At 36.7% G+C, this 16280-nt stretch overlaps 1 protein-coding gene across 1 annotated transcript; it reads right to left on the bottom strand.

Moving 5' to 3' along the window:
• Nucleotides 1-759: 759 nt before the first annotated feature.
• On the bottom strand, nt 760-15819 carry KLHL41 (kelch like family member 41). Its single transcript, XM_049887388.1, has 6 exons — nt 14411-15819; nt 11090-11247; nt 10861-10968; nt 7788-7973; nt 5992-6138; nt 760-1014 (listed from the first exon to the last, which is right to left on the bottom strand). Exons 1-6 carry the CDS (start codon nt 15518-15520, stop codon nt 903-905), a joined length of 1821 nt encoding a protein of 606 aa, XP_049743345.1. The 5' UTR covers nt 15521-15819; the 3' UTR covers nt 760-902.
• Nucleotides 15820-16280: the final 461 nt, after the last annotated feature.

Below are 16280 nucleotides of genomic sequence, written 5' to 3'. Positions count from 1 at the left end.
CCTTTTGGTTAGCAGCCGTAGCACTTAACCACTACACCACCAGGGTTTCCACATAGGGCCTCACAAAACAGCGAAAGGAATAACACCTTCCTTTGACCCTTCTTGCTATTTGAAATTTGCAAACAGATAGCCCTTGTGTGGAAAATATAGCTAAAACCTAAACCGAGGAATACACGCCCACTTCCTCGCCACCCCTTGCCTGTGACTCCCACTCTAGCCGTTTAAAGAATTAATCCATTTCCACAGATACTGTAGCTCATGGCTTGAAGACGGATCTACTGGTTTTAAATTTGATTTGGAAATCACAAACAGAATACACCAGTGTCGCAGAAAGAATGGAGAAAAAAAGACCACTTGAATTTGACTATTTTACTTAGAGACTTTTCTTCTTCAAATAAGACCTATTTATTACACTCCTTAAATAGCATTTGCAAAGTCTCCTCATGGCATGTAATCTTCTTTACTATAATGCATAGTATTCTTGTCATATCTTGAAGCAATAGAGAAGGTTTTTGGTATTTTCAATATTTTTTTAGATGCAGATGTACATATTTCATTCTCCAATTTCACTTGTAATAGAAAATGAGTGTAAAGGCACCCTAACAATGTAAATGAAATAATTAGTAAACAAATTTAGTACCGCCTTTGTAATTGATTGAGACATACTAACAAAAGAAATAATTTTGTTCAACTTAATATTTTCTTATTATAAACCTTTTTAGACTCTGAGCATCACATTAAAGATTCATTGATATCCATTGCTAAACTCTTAGACAATAACTCAGTGAATAATAGATTTCTAAATGAAACTCTGTACAGGCTTTTAAGAAAACAGAATAAATTAAAGCCCTATTTTCCAAACAAACCACCGCCCAATCTATTGTGTTTTGTCACCTTCTTGTCTACAGTTTAGATAGTTTGAAGAGATTTAAACGTGTTGCTAGGCAACTAGCTCCTGAAGCATAACGGATTTCCTTCAACATCCCAGCCCATTCTTTTTTATCATCTTCATACCTGATGGAGGGAAAAAAAAAGTAATCAATAAGCAGCTTTTAAGTAGTTAGTTTCATAAGCAAATGTGGGTCTTTGAAAAGTACAGTGGTGGTTATGGCCTTAGGATCCTACTAGCTCCTACCCAGAGGGGGATGAACCTGCCTGGTAGAATAACACTTGAGTTCTTCCCAAAATATGCATTCTCTGAATGAGCACATGCCTGAACTACTGCTGCAGTACTTAATCTAGATGCCTAGGCAGTTATGTCTTCTCTAGGAATCAACAGCTGTCTGTAGACGAGGGGTAATGGACAGTTAAATAATCATTCACCTTTTGATTAATGAAGATGGCTGGTCTCTGAGTAAATAAGTAAGCAGAGGAAGAACTGGAGAAGAGCAGCTGCCTGTAATAGCCTTAATTATGATTTCATCTGTTCCCATACATTAAGTGCTTAGCACAGTACCTGACACATAGTAGTTACTCAATACAAATTCACTCCCCTTCACCTTTATTGTCCTACTTGAGGGCTACTCCTAGACTTCTGCACTCGACTTTAGGTAAGAACTGGTCTTCCTCTCTGAATAATCAGGGTTACAAAGATAACAGACAACTTGCATTCCTAACAAGCTCTTCTCTCTGAGAACTCTAAAACATTGCCTTCTCTCTGAAGCCTTTCTTGTCTTCCTCAAGCAGAGTTTGTTGCTTTCTCTTCAGTTCTCACATAGCCCTTTATATATTATCTGTTACAGAAATTATCACTTTAAATTCTTTCCCTATATCTATATCCTCAATGAGCCCAAAGTTCTGAGCACAAAGAATGCATCTTATTCACCTTAGTATTTTCCCTTCTCCAGAAGCTATCAACACTTTGCACATAGGAAATACTCCAAATCATTCTGATGAATGAATGAGATTTAAAGTAATAGTTATTGAAGTTAGCTGGTACCTACACAAGATATGCACTGTCTGACTTAATTTCATCAATGTTCCAAATTAACTTTCCTCAACAATTGGACCATGTACAGAGTGATTTCCACATAGAGAAAAGTAGACAAAAAATATCACTAATACAGGGAAGAGTCCTAATTCCTATGCAAAATTTAGGGCAGCAAATTAAGACATAATAGGTTTACGTGGCTTGAAGAAAAATTACCACGTTTAAGCAACAGGTTAAGATTAAATGAGGCTTCAAAATGTTTGCTTCATGGCAGTTATATTTTTTTACTTTCAGCTAAAAACACATGGCCAATCCTAAATTAACAAATAATTTCAAGAAAAAAATACAAGAATGGAAATTTTTTACACATCACAGTAAGAGGGTCTACAGGTTTAGAATGTGGTATACTGTTAGGTCACATTTTCATCTCTTTGCATGTGTGAATACAGAGATCCACTATGAAGCTGAGGGCAAGTGGGCAGCCATCTTTGTCTAGTTCAGTAGCTCTCAACTTCATCATACAACAGAGTCACCCTGAGGGCTTGTTAAAAAAGATTGCTAGGACCTGCTCAAAGAGCTTCTGATTCAGTAGCTCCGAGTTAAGGCCTTAAAATTTGCATTTGTAATGAGTACCCAGATGTCGTTGATGCTGCTTTGAGAATCACTGCAACAGGCAGATCACTGGGTCTCAAACTTGACTGCACATTGGAACCACGTGGATATGTCTAACGATACTGATGCTTGGGTCCCATTCCTGGAGATTGAGTTAATTGGTACGGAGTGTGGCCTGGGCATAAGAATTTTTAAGAGCTCTTTTTTCAAGTCATTCTAATATGCAGCAACATCTGAGAAGCAGTGCTTCAGATTATTTTACCCAAATAGAAAATGCCAGTACCGAAATTTAATATTTTACAGCCCTAAGCAGATAGTGATAAATGTCCCCTCTTATCTTCCCTAATCCAGTGGTTCCCAAACTGTTTAAACACTAGAATCATCTGAGGATCTTTTAAAGGTTCCAATGCCAAGGCCATACCCTAGACAAATTAAATCACAATCAGTTGGGGTGGGACAGAGGCGCTGGTACTTTTTATTTTTTAAGCTACTAATAGTCTTATTTTTTTAAATAAATTTAAAAATTTTTATATTTACTTGGCACATAAACATTAAACAATAGTGTACAATCATATAAACTCCAATATTTTATATATCTTTACATTCATAAAAATAATGATTTATTTTCTGGATGAAGAACTGAGGCCCAGAAGTTAACTCGGATAGTAGTTCTCAACCTCCGTTTCATCTTAGAACCAAGTGTAGTGATGATGCCCAGGCCAGTGACCAACTACATCAGAATTTCTGGGGGCAGAACCTCTGCATTATCTTTTTTTTTTTTTAAAACTCCCCAAGTTAAACTTGAGACCAAGTGTATTTAGGTCTTACTAGGTCAGAGGTTAGTAATCTAAGCCATACCACTGATTGTCTTAACCAATTTAAGTGAAGACTAGCTTTTGCTCCTCTTGTGTATGCTGTTCCTAATAAAAGGAAGAAGTGGCACTCTTGCTCAGTGCTACTGAAAGGTGAGCTGTACATTGTACAGGTGAGGTCAGAATAGGTTTCACAACCTATCAAAAGAATGGTGAGGCTCTGTATTTAACCTACAGCACTAGTGCTCATACTCAGGTGCTTATCACACTCATTTTGGGGACTTTAAAATAAATACAGGTGTCCCCTAGGAACTACCCTAGACTAGCTGAATCAAAATCACTAAGGGAGATATCTGGGAATGTGAACTTTGAAAAAAAGTTCCTGATTGTGATGTCTAACCATGGGTGGGGCTGTGGATGACTTTCTGAAGCTCCCTAGGTGATTGCAATCTGCAGGCAAGTTCGGGAACCAAGGCCCTAATTGCAAAATAAACTGCAATTAGAGAAGACCCTTCTTCCAGGTTCCCCTCAGCAACGTAAGGGCTACTTTAAACAAGATATGCTATATTTTCCTTTGTTGCCTACAACTTTCTCCTCCTAGGGCAGCCTGGCTTTTGACCACAATCAGGAACCAGGGTGGCTCTGTTGGCACCATTTTTTAACTCTTACATTAGAATCACCTATGAAGATTTTACAAACTACTAGTACCTAGGCCCTACCCCAAGAAATTCTGATTAAATTGGTCTGGTTAAGGCCCAGGCACTGGTATATTTTAAAAACCCTCCAGGCAATTGTAGTGTACAGCCAAGGTTGAGAATTATTGCCTGTTCACCCTTGGTACCTGGCTCCGTTTCCCAAAACCTTCTCAGCCCTGCATTACTTCATCTGCTTCCAGCCTTTTTTCTACTGCTTCCAGTCTTTCTCCTATATCTCATCCTCTTGCTAATTTTAGCCTCTTAGAGATTTATGGAAGCAGACTGCCACATCTTTCTCCTGCAGAGCGGATGGTGGGTTCAAACCACCGACCTTTCAGTTAGCAGCCAAGCTTTTAACGTTGTGCCACCAGGGCTCCTTGGTTCACGTATAGACCAAATCATGACCCACTTTTTCCCTTCCGGCTCAGTGGTATAACTTCACTGATCAGGTGGAAGTGGTGCTCTTTCAAAACTGTACCTATAGACTTAAATCACCTAGGAAACTTGCCAAAATGTGGGTTCTGATTCAGTAGTTCTGGGGTTGGGCCTGGGATTCTGCATTCCTAAGAAACTCCCAGTAGTTGCCAATGCTGTTGCTTCACAGACCACACTTTGAGTAGCAAGGTTCTAGACCACGGCTCCAAACTGGTTCATTCTAGTTCAAACCCTTGCTGAGAATTTGCATTTCTAACAAGTTCCCAGGCGATGGATGCTAATGTTGCCAGTTAAGGACCCATTCTGAGAACGACCAGTACAGCAGTGGTTCCCAAAATTTATACATTAAGAATCACCTGGAGCTGTTGTTAAACTATAGATTCTGATTCAGTATATCTGGAGTGGAAATGCAGGGGTTTGATCTTCAATGAACCGGTTGGAAGCACAAACTGGTTCAAAGCCGTATTCTAGACAAACTGGTAACAGGCCAGGTAAGGGCAGAACACATGTTTTGCACTGATGTTTGCAGCATCCAGCCTGGGACCTGTGGGCTGGCTTTTAGACGGACAGAGAAAGCATGAGCTTGGCAGTTTCTGGATGACAGTTTCACCTCGGACACCTGAGATCTACTGCCTGTAAACTTCAATAAGCAAGCACAGTGCCTGAGCTGAACACAGCAGGTGCCATTCGGCAGACCTATGTGGTATCCTGAAGGTGACCAGACATCTAGACACTCTAAGCCCTGCTCCTGACTATACCGTGACCCTCCATAACACTAACTTCTGTTCACAAGACTTCCTGAATACAACTTGGTCTCCATATGACGTTCACTACGTTAGAAACTATGGTAAAATCTTCTCTCTCTCTCTTTTTTTAGTCTAACTGTAAAATACTTCACTTAAGTAACAACTGCAAGTATCATACTTAGGGAGCACTGCCCAGTACCTATCTGGGAGGTAAAATGGGTTGCTACTTTTAATTTTTTTGTTTTTTAAAAAGCTTTTGTTACCTGAATCCTCGAACAAGGGGAAAACCATTTAAATTAGATTCAAAATTGAATTAATGAATCCATGGAAAACTCAAGAGGTTAAGTACATTTCTTCAGAAACATACTGTTTCCTTAGGCAATAAACTACTCCCTGGTAGAAGCTAACTGGTTTGAAATGAGGTAGCCTTTACTGGATGGCTACAGCATCAGGCTTTTAGAGCTGAACAGAATTTAAAGGATCAGTAGTGCGACTTTCATTTTACTGATTGAGAAACAGGCCCAGAGATTGTTATTTCTTTCCCAAGTTGACAGCTTATTAGAGGCAGTACTTGATCAAATATGGGCAAGTGCAAAATATCAATTAGGTTCAAAAAGTGTTTAGTTTACTACCAAGAAGTAGCTTACATGATGGGAAAGCCTCACTTGCTGCGAAATTTACTATGAAAATGTTTATCTTCTTAATTATCAGTTGTCTTATTTAATACTTGGTTCAGAAAACTGGAGTGAAGAAAAACTTACTTCCATATGTCATTGACTTCAGTGGGTGCAAACTCTTTTGACTCCAGTTGAATCATAGCAAAACCACCGATGGCATACAGGGATCCAGCCAGACTGACTAAACTAATGGAACTTCTTTCTTGAGGAAATTCAGGCATTACTCCCCACCTAGGCATTATTGACAATATTAAAAAAAAAAAAATTTTTTTTTTGCATTTACTGAAAGAATTATAGGAAGTCATAATAGAAAAATTCAAATAGCATAGACACCCAAAATTAGAAGATTAAAGAAGTCTGTTACTGAAAAGTATTTAAATATTCCTTATTTGAAAGATAATAATCACATTTAGATATAAAGCCCTCAACAGGTCAGTCCTAGAGTACATCCGCTTCATCAGTTAACATCTTCAGCAGTAGTTGTCACACTGTGCCACAAACTGTGGAGGTTTGTGGTGGTCTAGGGCTCCTAGGCCTCCAACCTGCTACTGTGTTGGATTTCATTTGAATGATGATAGAAACATTATAAGGATAGTTTAGAAACTGGGGGTGAAAGATTTCTTTTTAATGACTTATACTTCATATTTGGGTCATCTAAAGGTATTTTTTAACGTGAACACCCATCTGAAATAGGACAACTTAAAGGAAAATCAATCAAGTTAACGGGGAGTATCAAGAGTCTAGAATGAGTCATTTCAGTAGCTCTCTATTTTCATTACTCTGACATTAAAAGTGGACCTCATGGTTTTTCTTTAAACATTATTTGGTTTCTAATTATAAAAATAATATATGTACATTTTAGAAAACCTGGAAAGTACAAAAAGGCATAGAAGAAAACAGTTATCCCCCATGATCATACCCTGCAGACATAATCATCAGCAACATCTTGGTGTAATTTTGTCATGTTTTTTAGAAGTGTATAATATAAATATTAGCACCCATACTGATGAACAAAACTAGGAACACACTATGTTTACAATTTTGTATACTGCTTTAACTTATATCGTGAGCATTTCCTCATTATATAGTCTTCAAAAACATGATTTTCAATGATTATTTAAATATCATTCCTTAAAAAGTTCCTCATGATTTTCAGATATAAAAGTCTATTTTGTAATCAGGCAAACACATGGTTCCTTAAAAAAAGTAATAGCGTTCTAATTTTTTCTTCATTGCTGAACTAGGAGCATAAAAAGGATATATTCATCCAGATGTATAAGCTCACAATTTTAAAAAGACTAGTTTTATATAAAGAATATCTGTCGAATATCTTTTCACATTAACTTTAAACCAATAAAAGCTTAAAGTGAAAATTTCAAGAAAATTATATAGAGCATAAAGGAATTAAACTTCTGGGGCATTCGTAATTTACAAGTAACAGTCATTCAATGCTAAGTGAAGATCTTTTCATCCTTGAAGAAACTACATATTTCAAATCTACATAACTCTATACAGGTACGTATATCCATCTACAGATATACAATTATTCAGAATTATTACCTTTGTACAATTAATTTCACAAAGTTAATAACAAGCAAGGACAAACAGAACGTTCTACCATTAACTTGAAGGTTCTGTGCTCCAAATTACATACACATGTAATACATCAAAATGTTAGGCATTTGACACCCAATAATGGCAGAAGAAACACATGAAAATATGTTCTCTTTAATCTATGCCTCCCTGTCCTCCTTTCCCCATGTCCTGATTAAAAAGTTTAATTTTTAGTTAATTTTTAATTAGAAAGTTTAATTTTTACCCAAAGTTAAAAATGAAAATGTACAGTAATTCATATGCTCTACTAAGATACAGCAACTCACTTATTGGTTGTGAGGTCAAAAGCTTCAACTGAAGCTGAAAGACCGTCTTCAGTGACACCTCCTGCAATCACAATTTTGCCTTTATGGATTGCCACTCCAAACATGGAACGAGGGGTTTTCATCGGAGCCAGATCTTTCCAGTCACCTTTTTTAGGGTTGTAGATAAACACCCTGTTTGTGCACTTTCTGTAAACACAAGACAACAAAATGTTCTTTTTAGAATTTCCTTTAATTTGTTTAGATTAAAATTTTCTTTAAATTTTTTTGAAAGATACAACTTTGCTAATAATTTCACTTCTCATATGAAATGTAGTACACCAGAAGGTCAGAAAAACTACAAAGTACTCTTAATTTGAACATACACCATTAAGCAAAAGACAATTACAGATGTGGTAACCAAATTATTTTATAACAATTACACTACAGAAAGATAGGGTACCTTTACTTCCAGGCAACTGCCAGAAAAACTCAGAGTTATGTTCCTTCCGGTTCCTTCAAGTTACCCATAATTTAATAATGGAAGTTTAGGATTCTGAATAATTAACTAGATATATTCGGTAGTATCAAAACAAAACAAATTTTTATGAGGCCATTTTTTTTTTCTTGAAACTTACAAAAGACCAGATATCTAAACTAGAAACATTTCCTCTAATATTTGACTATGGGATCACTTTAAGTAAAACCTCTTGGTCAAAAACATGACACCAAAATCATGGTCTTCAAATTTTGTGATGGGAACTAGTGCAGTTCAGTACCTACTTTTAGATAATGACTCATTTCAAAGTTCTTGACTTTGGCATTTGTCAAGCAATGCTCTCTTTGTTAATCATATTCTCAAGATTAATATATTCTCACTGACAAGAACTGTGTGCTTCTTACTGACATATCAATTTCCTAGTTTCTAATACTTTTTTTTTTTTAATACTTGAAGGAAACAATTTGAATCATTTGGCAGGGTTCCTATGTTTCAGGAGTCACACCACCACTTAATACAGATTTTCCATTCCATTTACTTGGGAAAAATGCACAAAATAAGACTGCACTGGATGGGGTTTATAATATATTTTCCTTTCAATTTTTACCTGGTGGAAATAGCTCGAATTAAAGAGCAGTGGCATCACTAGGGGGGTGCGAGGCATGTGGACTGCACCAGGTAACATTGTCAGAGGAGGTGACGCCAAAATGATTGTCTATAAAATTTCTGTGCAGTGTTTCACCAGAAATTTATTATTTTTTATAAAAACATCCCTGTAGTTAGTTGTGACAACAAAATCATTTTTTTGTTAGCCTAGCTTACATGTATCAAAATACCTACAAGGCTAAAACTTCACGCTGATTTACTTTTGAACCTTCTAATGCCCTCTGGTCACACCTGTCATTATTACCCAATTACAGTAATACTCTGAGTCTTGTGGTTTCATCTGCGTGCACTACAAGCACAAGGGCGTTGTTTTCGTTGCTGCCGGTGTTATTATAGTTGCTGATTTTGTCAAATTTTCTGTTGTTTTAGCTAAAATATTGTGGTAATTAGAACTTATGAACCTATATCAATACCTTTTTTGAGGATGAAGCAGTAATTAAAGGAAAAGAAGTAATATGTGGGAATTATGATTTATGAGTAACATTAGCACAAAAAACATTAGTAAGGATTCTGTATGGTCTGGTATGGGAGGAGGTCTGTGAGGGGCATGACACCGTGAGTTACCGCACTAGGTGACACCAACCCTATAATGCTGCTGTAAAAAAGTATATCAATATATGTTATCTCTGAATATGGGTGGACTGTATAAAAATCATTGCTTTTTAAAAATCACATTTTCTGTTCTAACAAAACCAAAACCAAACCCATTGCCGTCAAGTCAATTTTGACTCATAGCGACCCTACAGGACAGCGTAGAACTGCCCTATAGGGTTTCCAAGGAGTGCCTGGTGGACTAGAACTGCTGACCTTATGGTTAGCAGAGGTAGCTCTTAACCACTATGCTACCAGGGTTTCCTTCTGTTCTATATTTATCATTCTTATTGAATAAAAACCATTAATTATTAACTCAAGAATATAGAGTTCTTTACTTCTAACACATTTTCATATTTTATTCTCCTCCCCTGCTTTGACCTTACAACTCTAAATTCTGGCCTGTTCTCTAGGATCAGACATCTTTACTTATTAAACAGCCTGGGCAAATAAGGACAAGCTTAAGCAGAGGAATCAGGGGCAGGAAGTTAATGCTGCTCAATGTCTAAACTGAAAACGTTCATTTTACTAGGCTACTGGCTTAACTGACTGACTTCTGGAGCAGTGTGAACTCATTTCTCTTCCCTTTGAATTGTAAGATCTCTTTCATCATTACCTATATCTTAAGAAATGCACAGAAATCAAGTTAGGGTTCTATATGAAAGTGGTTCTGTTTTTCTCAAAAGAGAGTGGGCACTAGAATACCAGGGAGTATCTGTTCTGTTTGATGAGTACCTGTTTGCAATTACCTGTTAAATATTTTGAATATTGCTTCTCTCCAGGAGTAAATCTGTGCCACGTTGCTGAGGAAATAACTGCCTTCTTTTCAGTGACTATGCTTTTCAGTTTCAAACTCATCTTTCCAAATTCCCTTCTATGAATGTAAAGTACAAATACACTACATTTTTATTGCATTAAAGAGATACATTTCATTTCATTTTTATCTACTGTGGCTGAATGAATGAAAGCCCACTGGTTTTCATGCAGTAAAATACAATTATAAATCAGCTAAATAAGATTTGATTATGCTTGTAATGCTGCTTTTTCACTATAAAAATGCTTATGATGGAGGTATTATGTTTGTTCCTAGGAGTATACTGGGCATCTACATATTTATTTCAGCAACTTTTAAATTTTACAGTTTTCCTTCAGAAATAATTTATAATTCCCCTATTAAGTTTTCAAATTTTTATTTTGAAATTTTACCTCTAAAATATTATTGGTTGAGGACCAAGACCCATTTCAGTATATAGATTTAAATGAAAAGAGGAAGGAACCATTTTAATAATAAAAAAAAAAATCATTTAGGTATAAAGCATAAGGAAATTTCAGGGTACTTACTTGTCATCTGTCTTTCCTCCTAGACAGTATATCATCCCATTATGTGAAATCACATTATGGCCATAGACTTTGATAGGAAGTTTTTTTACTTCATTCCATTTTACAGCCCTAAAATTAGAAAATAGAATTTATATGCTTTCAGATAACGCCAGGTTCTAAAAATATGAATATTTTTTAGGCAATCATACGCCATTAATGCTTAGGAAACAGGAATGTCATGCCAACTTACACAGGATCATAGCATAATACTGAATCCAGCGAAGCCTCTGTTTGAAGGTCTTTGCCTGCAACTACATAGATTTTGTCATCTACCTCTCCCAGACCGAAGAGGCACCTGGCTGAAGGCAGAGGAGGAAGTCCAACCCACTCAGATGCTATGTTATCAAGCTGAAAAAAATAATTTAAGAAATTGTGGGGCTTGTAGAAAAAAGTCACAGGAGTACCAAAAAATGTATACTATGCTCTATGCGTTGGTTAGAATTCATTGAGATGGTCAAAGATCTGGCAAGTGAAATAAAACTACAATTCAAAAGTATCATATTTTAGCTTTGGATTACCAAAAAAGAACGAGAAAACCTACTTGACTTACCAAAATAGCTTAAATTACCAAAATCTTCAGAACTTCAGAAGGAAAAAGAGAGTAAAGCAGAATCACCAGAGGTTAGAACTGTGAGGTTTCTTGTCACATTTTCTTCCCGTGTTGGCTGGTTCAGGTTTGAAACAAGGAATCATAATACTTTTGGCACACTGGGGAAAGAAAGGCTGTGCAGCAGGGAGGGTCACGTGATGGGAGTGACCCCCTACATGCTATATTTAACGTGCTCCCCAAGCCGGCACCGGGGACAGCTGGACCTGTCGCTCAGTCCACAGACAACTGGGAAGTTAAGCGGTATCTCTTTTCCAATACTAAGAAGTAACTTTGCTCGTTTTTGCTACTGCCACGTCTGCAAGCCTACGATGGTCCTCCTAGTGCCATGCTCTGGGGTAGGAGATTCTCGCGTGGCTGGCATTGGTTTCAACTCACTATCGATAATTTAAGATTTTTCCACTTTGCATTTTAGGACGCCCAAGTACAAGAAAAGTGTTTTCTGAGAGACTGCAGCCACAGATTTGTTGTTCTCTCTGCTGCTACTTCTGTATAGCAGAAAATGAATAAAACCCACTACATACCAAGAATAGACGCAGATATAAAAGCCTGTGGTACAGGGAGGGGTCTCTGTGGAAGCTTATCTACATCTGGTCTAATAAACTCAGTTAAAGAAAAGCACTAATGAATAGTAGACAAGAGGAGGGACTTAACTGCCACATGTGCATTGTCAGCTCTGCATTCACTAATTTCAACATCTAGATTGTGATCACTAAAATTTTTACTTTGGAAAAACAATCTTTAATCAAGAAGGGGGTGTGTAGTATAGCAGAAATAATAATGAACATTTATGAAGTTTTACCTTTGTATTAAATGTTTTGCACATATAATCTTATTTAGTCCTCTAGGATAGGTACTTTTATCATCCCCATTTTACAAATGAGGAAATTGAGGCATAGATACATTTAAAAACCTGCCCAAGGTTTTAAGTGGTTTTCAAGTCCAAGCTATCTAAATACAGATTGTTTTAAAAATGGAAACAGCAGTCATCATAATCCTGAACCTGAGGGCTTAATTACCACACTAAAAAAAAAGTAACCCAGTGCCGTCAAGTCCCACTGTACAGTGTTATTTACCTCCCCATAGCACCCCTTATATAACCCATGGAATGAAATGGGTTGTAGCACCCCTTATAGCAGACAGAACAGTAGAGCCGCCTGCCAGGCTCTTCTATAGATGATCTGGGTGATCCTGGTCAAGCTATTTAACTTCTCTGGGCTCCAGTTTCCTCATCCTTAAAATTAGGGTTTGGGCCTAGATTACTTAGGGCCTTGTGCTGTTAAAAATTTAATGAATCTATTAATTTTATTAAAAAAAAAATCTTTTACTTAGGTAACATACTCATAATCTATCTGTGGTGTATAAAAGCCAAACTATTGCTAAATTAATACATTTTAAACAAATGGTAACCAAGCAGAAAAACACAAAATCTTAAATTCTCATAAAAATATTTTCTTGTAAGTCATAACCCTCTTTCCTGGTCAGGTCTTTTTATCCTGACATCGTCTTCTACTATTGCGTCTTTTAAAAGCAGCAAGGCAACGGTAATGACAGGGAGCGAACATAGTAGTTAATCCTTCCATCATTGTATAAATGTTTTTGTAGCGAAAAGAACAATAAGCAGGTTTCTTGAACCAGAAATGAAAACATTTGTCAATAAAAGTAAGGGTAGAAATGGAATAGAAAAGAATAAGGATAAAAATTAAACACTTGAAAGTAAATGGACTGGGCTGTAGATACATTCAATTAAAATTAAATATGAGACGGAATAAGAAATAAACTCTGGGAGTTTTTAGGAATTATTTTATAACTATAACAATTCCTTGGATCTATGATTTCTATGTATCCATCCATCTATCCATCTGTCTGTCTGTCCATCTATCCATCCATGCTTTGATACCATTTTAGCGTCCTGAATATATTCATAGCCTTTATCAATGGATTTAGGGGAAATTTATCTGAACTTAAAATTAGAGTTTAGGAAACTTTCTGGTCTGTATTCAAATATTTATTTTGACAGATTTTATCTTATTTTTCTATTTCATAGTTAACATTCTTTCCTGGAGCTCTGAAAATTAAGACACATGATTATTTATAACTATATTTTCACGATTAGAAAAGCTGATTAAGGGTAGACTTTCCTGAATGCGCAGCATGTCACACACTTTGAGAGGGTACTGTTACTGTGGCAGGACATTCTACACTCGCTTATCTCTGGCCTTGTCAACTCGAGTGCCTATAAGCCCCAGGCCGTGATTAGCTTTAATCTAAACCAAGTCTTTTGAGCTAGATGTAACCTACAAAGTACTGGTATTGGCATTATTAAAGATAAAGCTTAAGTCACTTATATTTTAGGGAATAACCACAAATAAGAGATAAAATGCCATTTCTAAAACCTTCAAATCAGTTCAGAGAAACTTGGAACAAGTTATAAAATATGACTATTCCATCTTTGAATGTATATTTTGTTTTAGGGAAACACGTTAACCTATTTTTCAGTTAAGAATGTATAAGATTATTTAGTTTTTACTAAAATACTGCGCTTTGAAGGGTCAAGGTCATCAACTATAGATATGACATTTTGGGTAAAATAATATTTAAAAAATCTTCAGTCATCCTTTAAACATCCCCCAACGTTTTGTTAAATATTAACAAGCAGCCAAATTAAAAACAAACCGAACCAAACCATTACCATCGAATCGATTCCGACTCAGCAAGCCAAATTAAATGAATTAAAATACTTCTCTCTGTCATTCCTCTAAGTAGTAAAAGTGCAGAGGAACTAGAACTGGACATACATTAGAATATAATACAAGCAGCCTGAATAATTTACAAATTGGCTAACTGGATGGTAACAGTCTTCCCTTTATGCCTTTAATTATATAAAAAAAAAGTCTTTCTTACCTGGAAGAAGTAAGATTGTAGAGATTGATCCTTATTTTCTTCATCCACATATAGCCCTCCTACCACATAGACCTGATTTTGCTGGGTAACAATGCTGGAATGGTTTCTGGGAATCTGCTCAGCAAGTGCAGTAAGGTAGCATTCATTTTCTGTGGGATCGTAAGCCACTGCAGCTGTGTCATTAATTAAAAGGATGAGGTCTTTGACAAACATTCCATGTCTGGGAATGTCATTCAGGTAACCAGGAAGTAGATCTTCATCACCAACATCACCATTCACCTCACCAGCCCCACTCTTCTCTGCATTTTTGCTGGGTTCTGGGAGTTTGCCTGCAAAGGCATCTTTCAGAACTTTGATTTTTTTCTGGAGTTCAGGGTTGCTTTTAATTATATCATCTTTCTCAACGTGATCTTTAAAATATTTTTCTGACATAAGGCGAAAACGGATGCAATCAAACACTTCACTAAGGTTTTTAACCTTGTTTTCTTTGTCTGTTCGCACCCATTTCATCACAGCCTCAAATACTTCTTCTTCCTTTTCTACATTTAGGCTGTCATTTGAAATAACTGAGATCAGTTCCTGTGGAGAAAGCTGCATGAAGTCCTCTTCCTTACAAATCTGTAGGAAGCGATCAGACACAAATTCACGGGCAGAGATGGCCAATCTTGGGCAGTCAAGAAGAAGTCCTAATCTTAGGATGGCTAAACAGTTACCAGGAGCAAGTCTTTTCTGAAGATAAGAAACGCAGACAGTAAACACTGACGGAATCTGAAAACGGCTGGCCAATGCAAAAATATCTTGCACGTTTCCATCGTTGAGATCAATACTGGCAGAGTACAGGTATCTGATGATTAGATCGAGTACTGCAGGATCCACATTATCTAGTACTACCTCCTTTTTCTTCTCCTCGTCAATTTCAGATAAAAAATACTCACGGAAGTAAGGACTACAAGCTGACAAAATCAATCTGTGGCAAGGAAGACTTTTGTCACCTGCTTTTAGGGTGCAATCGATGAATTTCTTCTCATCCAGGAGATCTTTTAGACCATCCTGAAGAAGGGTGGACTGGTAAAGCCGCAGTTCCTCTGCGAGTTCCCGCTGGGAATCCATTTTGTGAGTAACCTGGGTAAGGAAGGGGACACTGAAGGCCTTAGCTCCTTGCAGCACACAGGTCTAGCTGTAAAAAGGCAGATCAGTGTGCTTCGCCCAGCTTCAAGCCTTTGCAATTTAATCCCACTGGCTAAATATAGATACCAACTCTTAACAACGGGAATTTAGGAGAGCTAGTTTGGAAAGAAGAGTTGTTCTTGCAGCTGTTATAGATTGAAAGGAACAACTGGAGCTTTTAATCACTAAGGAAACAGCTAAGAAACAAGACATTTAAGTGAAATCAAAGGCTTTAAAATACATGAAGCATTAGAAGATATGCTAATAAAGGCTACCCCAAGGAAATGTTTATTGAATTAATCAAAAAGTGAATCATAAAAATGAGCCAGTCTTCTAATACTGGTCTGGCAAGCTACTTGGCTCTCTGAATTGATGCAAAGGTCAAGTATATGAGGTGAGCTCGTCTGAACACTCATAAGCAAGATCCCCTTTCCAAGCAAAGTTACACATGTTTTTATATTCTACTTAAAATAGCAGGATATATATTTTTCTTCTAAAAGCTGGGCACTGGAAGACTTTGACTTGTGGACTTTAATAATGGTTTTTAAATAACTTTTAAAATAATAATACCTCCCTCCTAATTGAAAATAATAAATGCAGAGAAACTACTAATCTTCTAAGACATTCTAAATTATCTTCCTTCTTCAGTGGAAAAACCAGTTAGCATTAAATTACCAAATTATTCAATTTATTCACACCCTAC

Source organism: Elephas maximus, chromosome 6 (assembly GCF_024166365.1).
Source record: "Elephas maximus indicus isolate mEleMax1 chromosome 6, mEleMax1 primary haplotype, whole genome shotgun sequence".
NCBI lineage: Eukaryota > Metazoa > Chordata > Mammalia > Proboscidea > Elephantidae > Elephas > Elephas maximus.
This window is presented reverse-complemented; position numbering and strand designations above follow the sequence as displayed.

What these genes read in the sequence shown, in the direction of transcription:
- KLHL41 (XM_049887388.1), bottom strand. Translation starts at nt 15,520, where the DNA reads ATGGATTCCCAGCGGGAACTCGCAGAGGAACTGCGGCTTTACCAGTCC. An exon ending in TACAATCTTACTTCTTCCAG is followed by an intron (nt 11,248 to 14,410) that starts GTAAGAAAGACT and finishes TATTTTTTTCAG; the next exon opens with CTTGATAACATAGCATCTGA. An exon ending in TTTGACCTCACAACCAATAA is followed by an intron (nt 6,139 to 7,787) that starts GTGAGTTGCTGT and finishes AATAATGCCTAG; the next exon opens with GTGGGGAGTAATGCCTGAAT.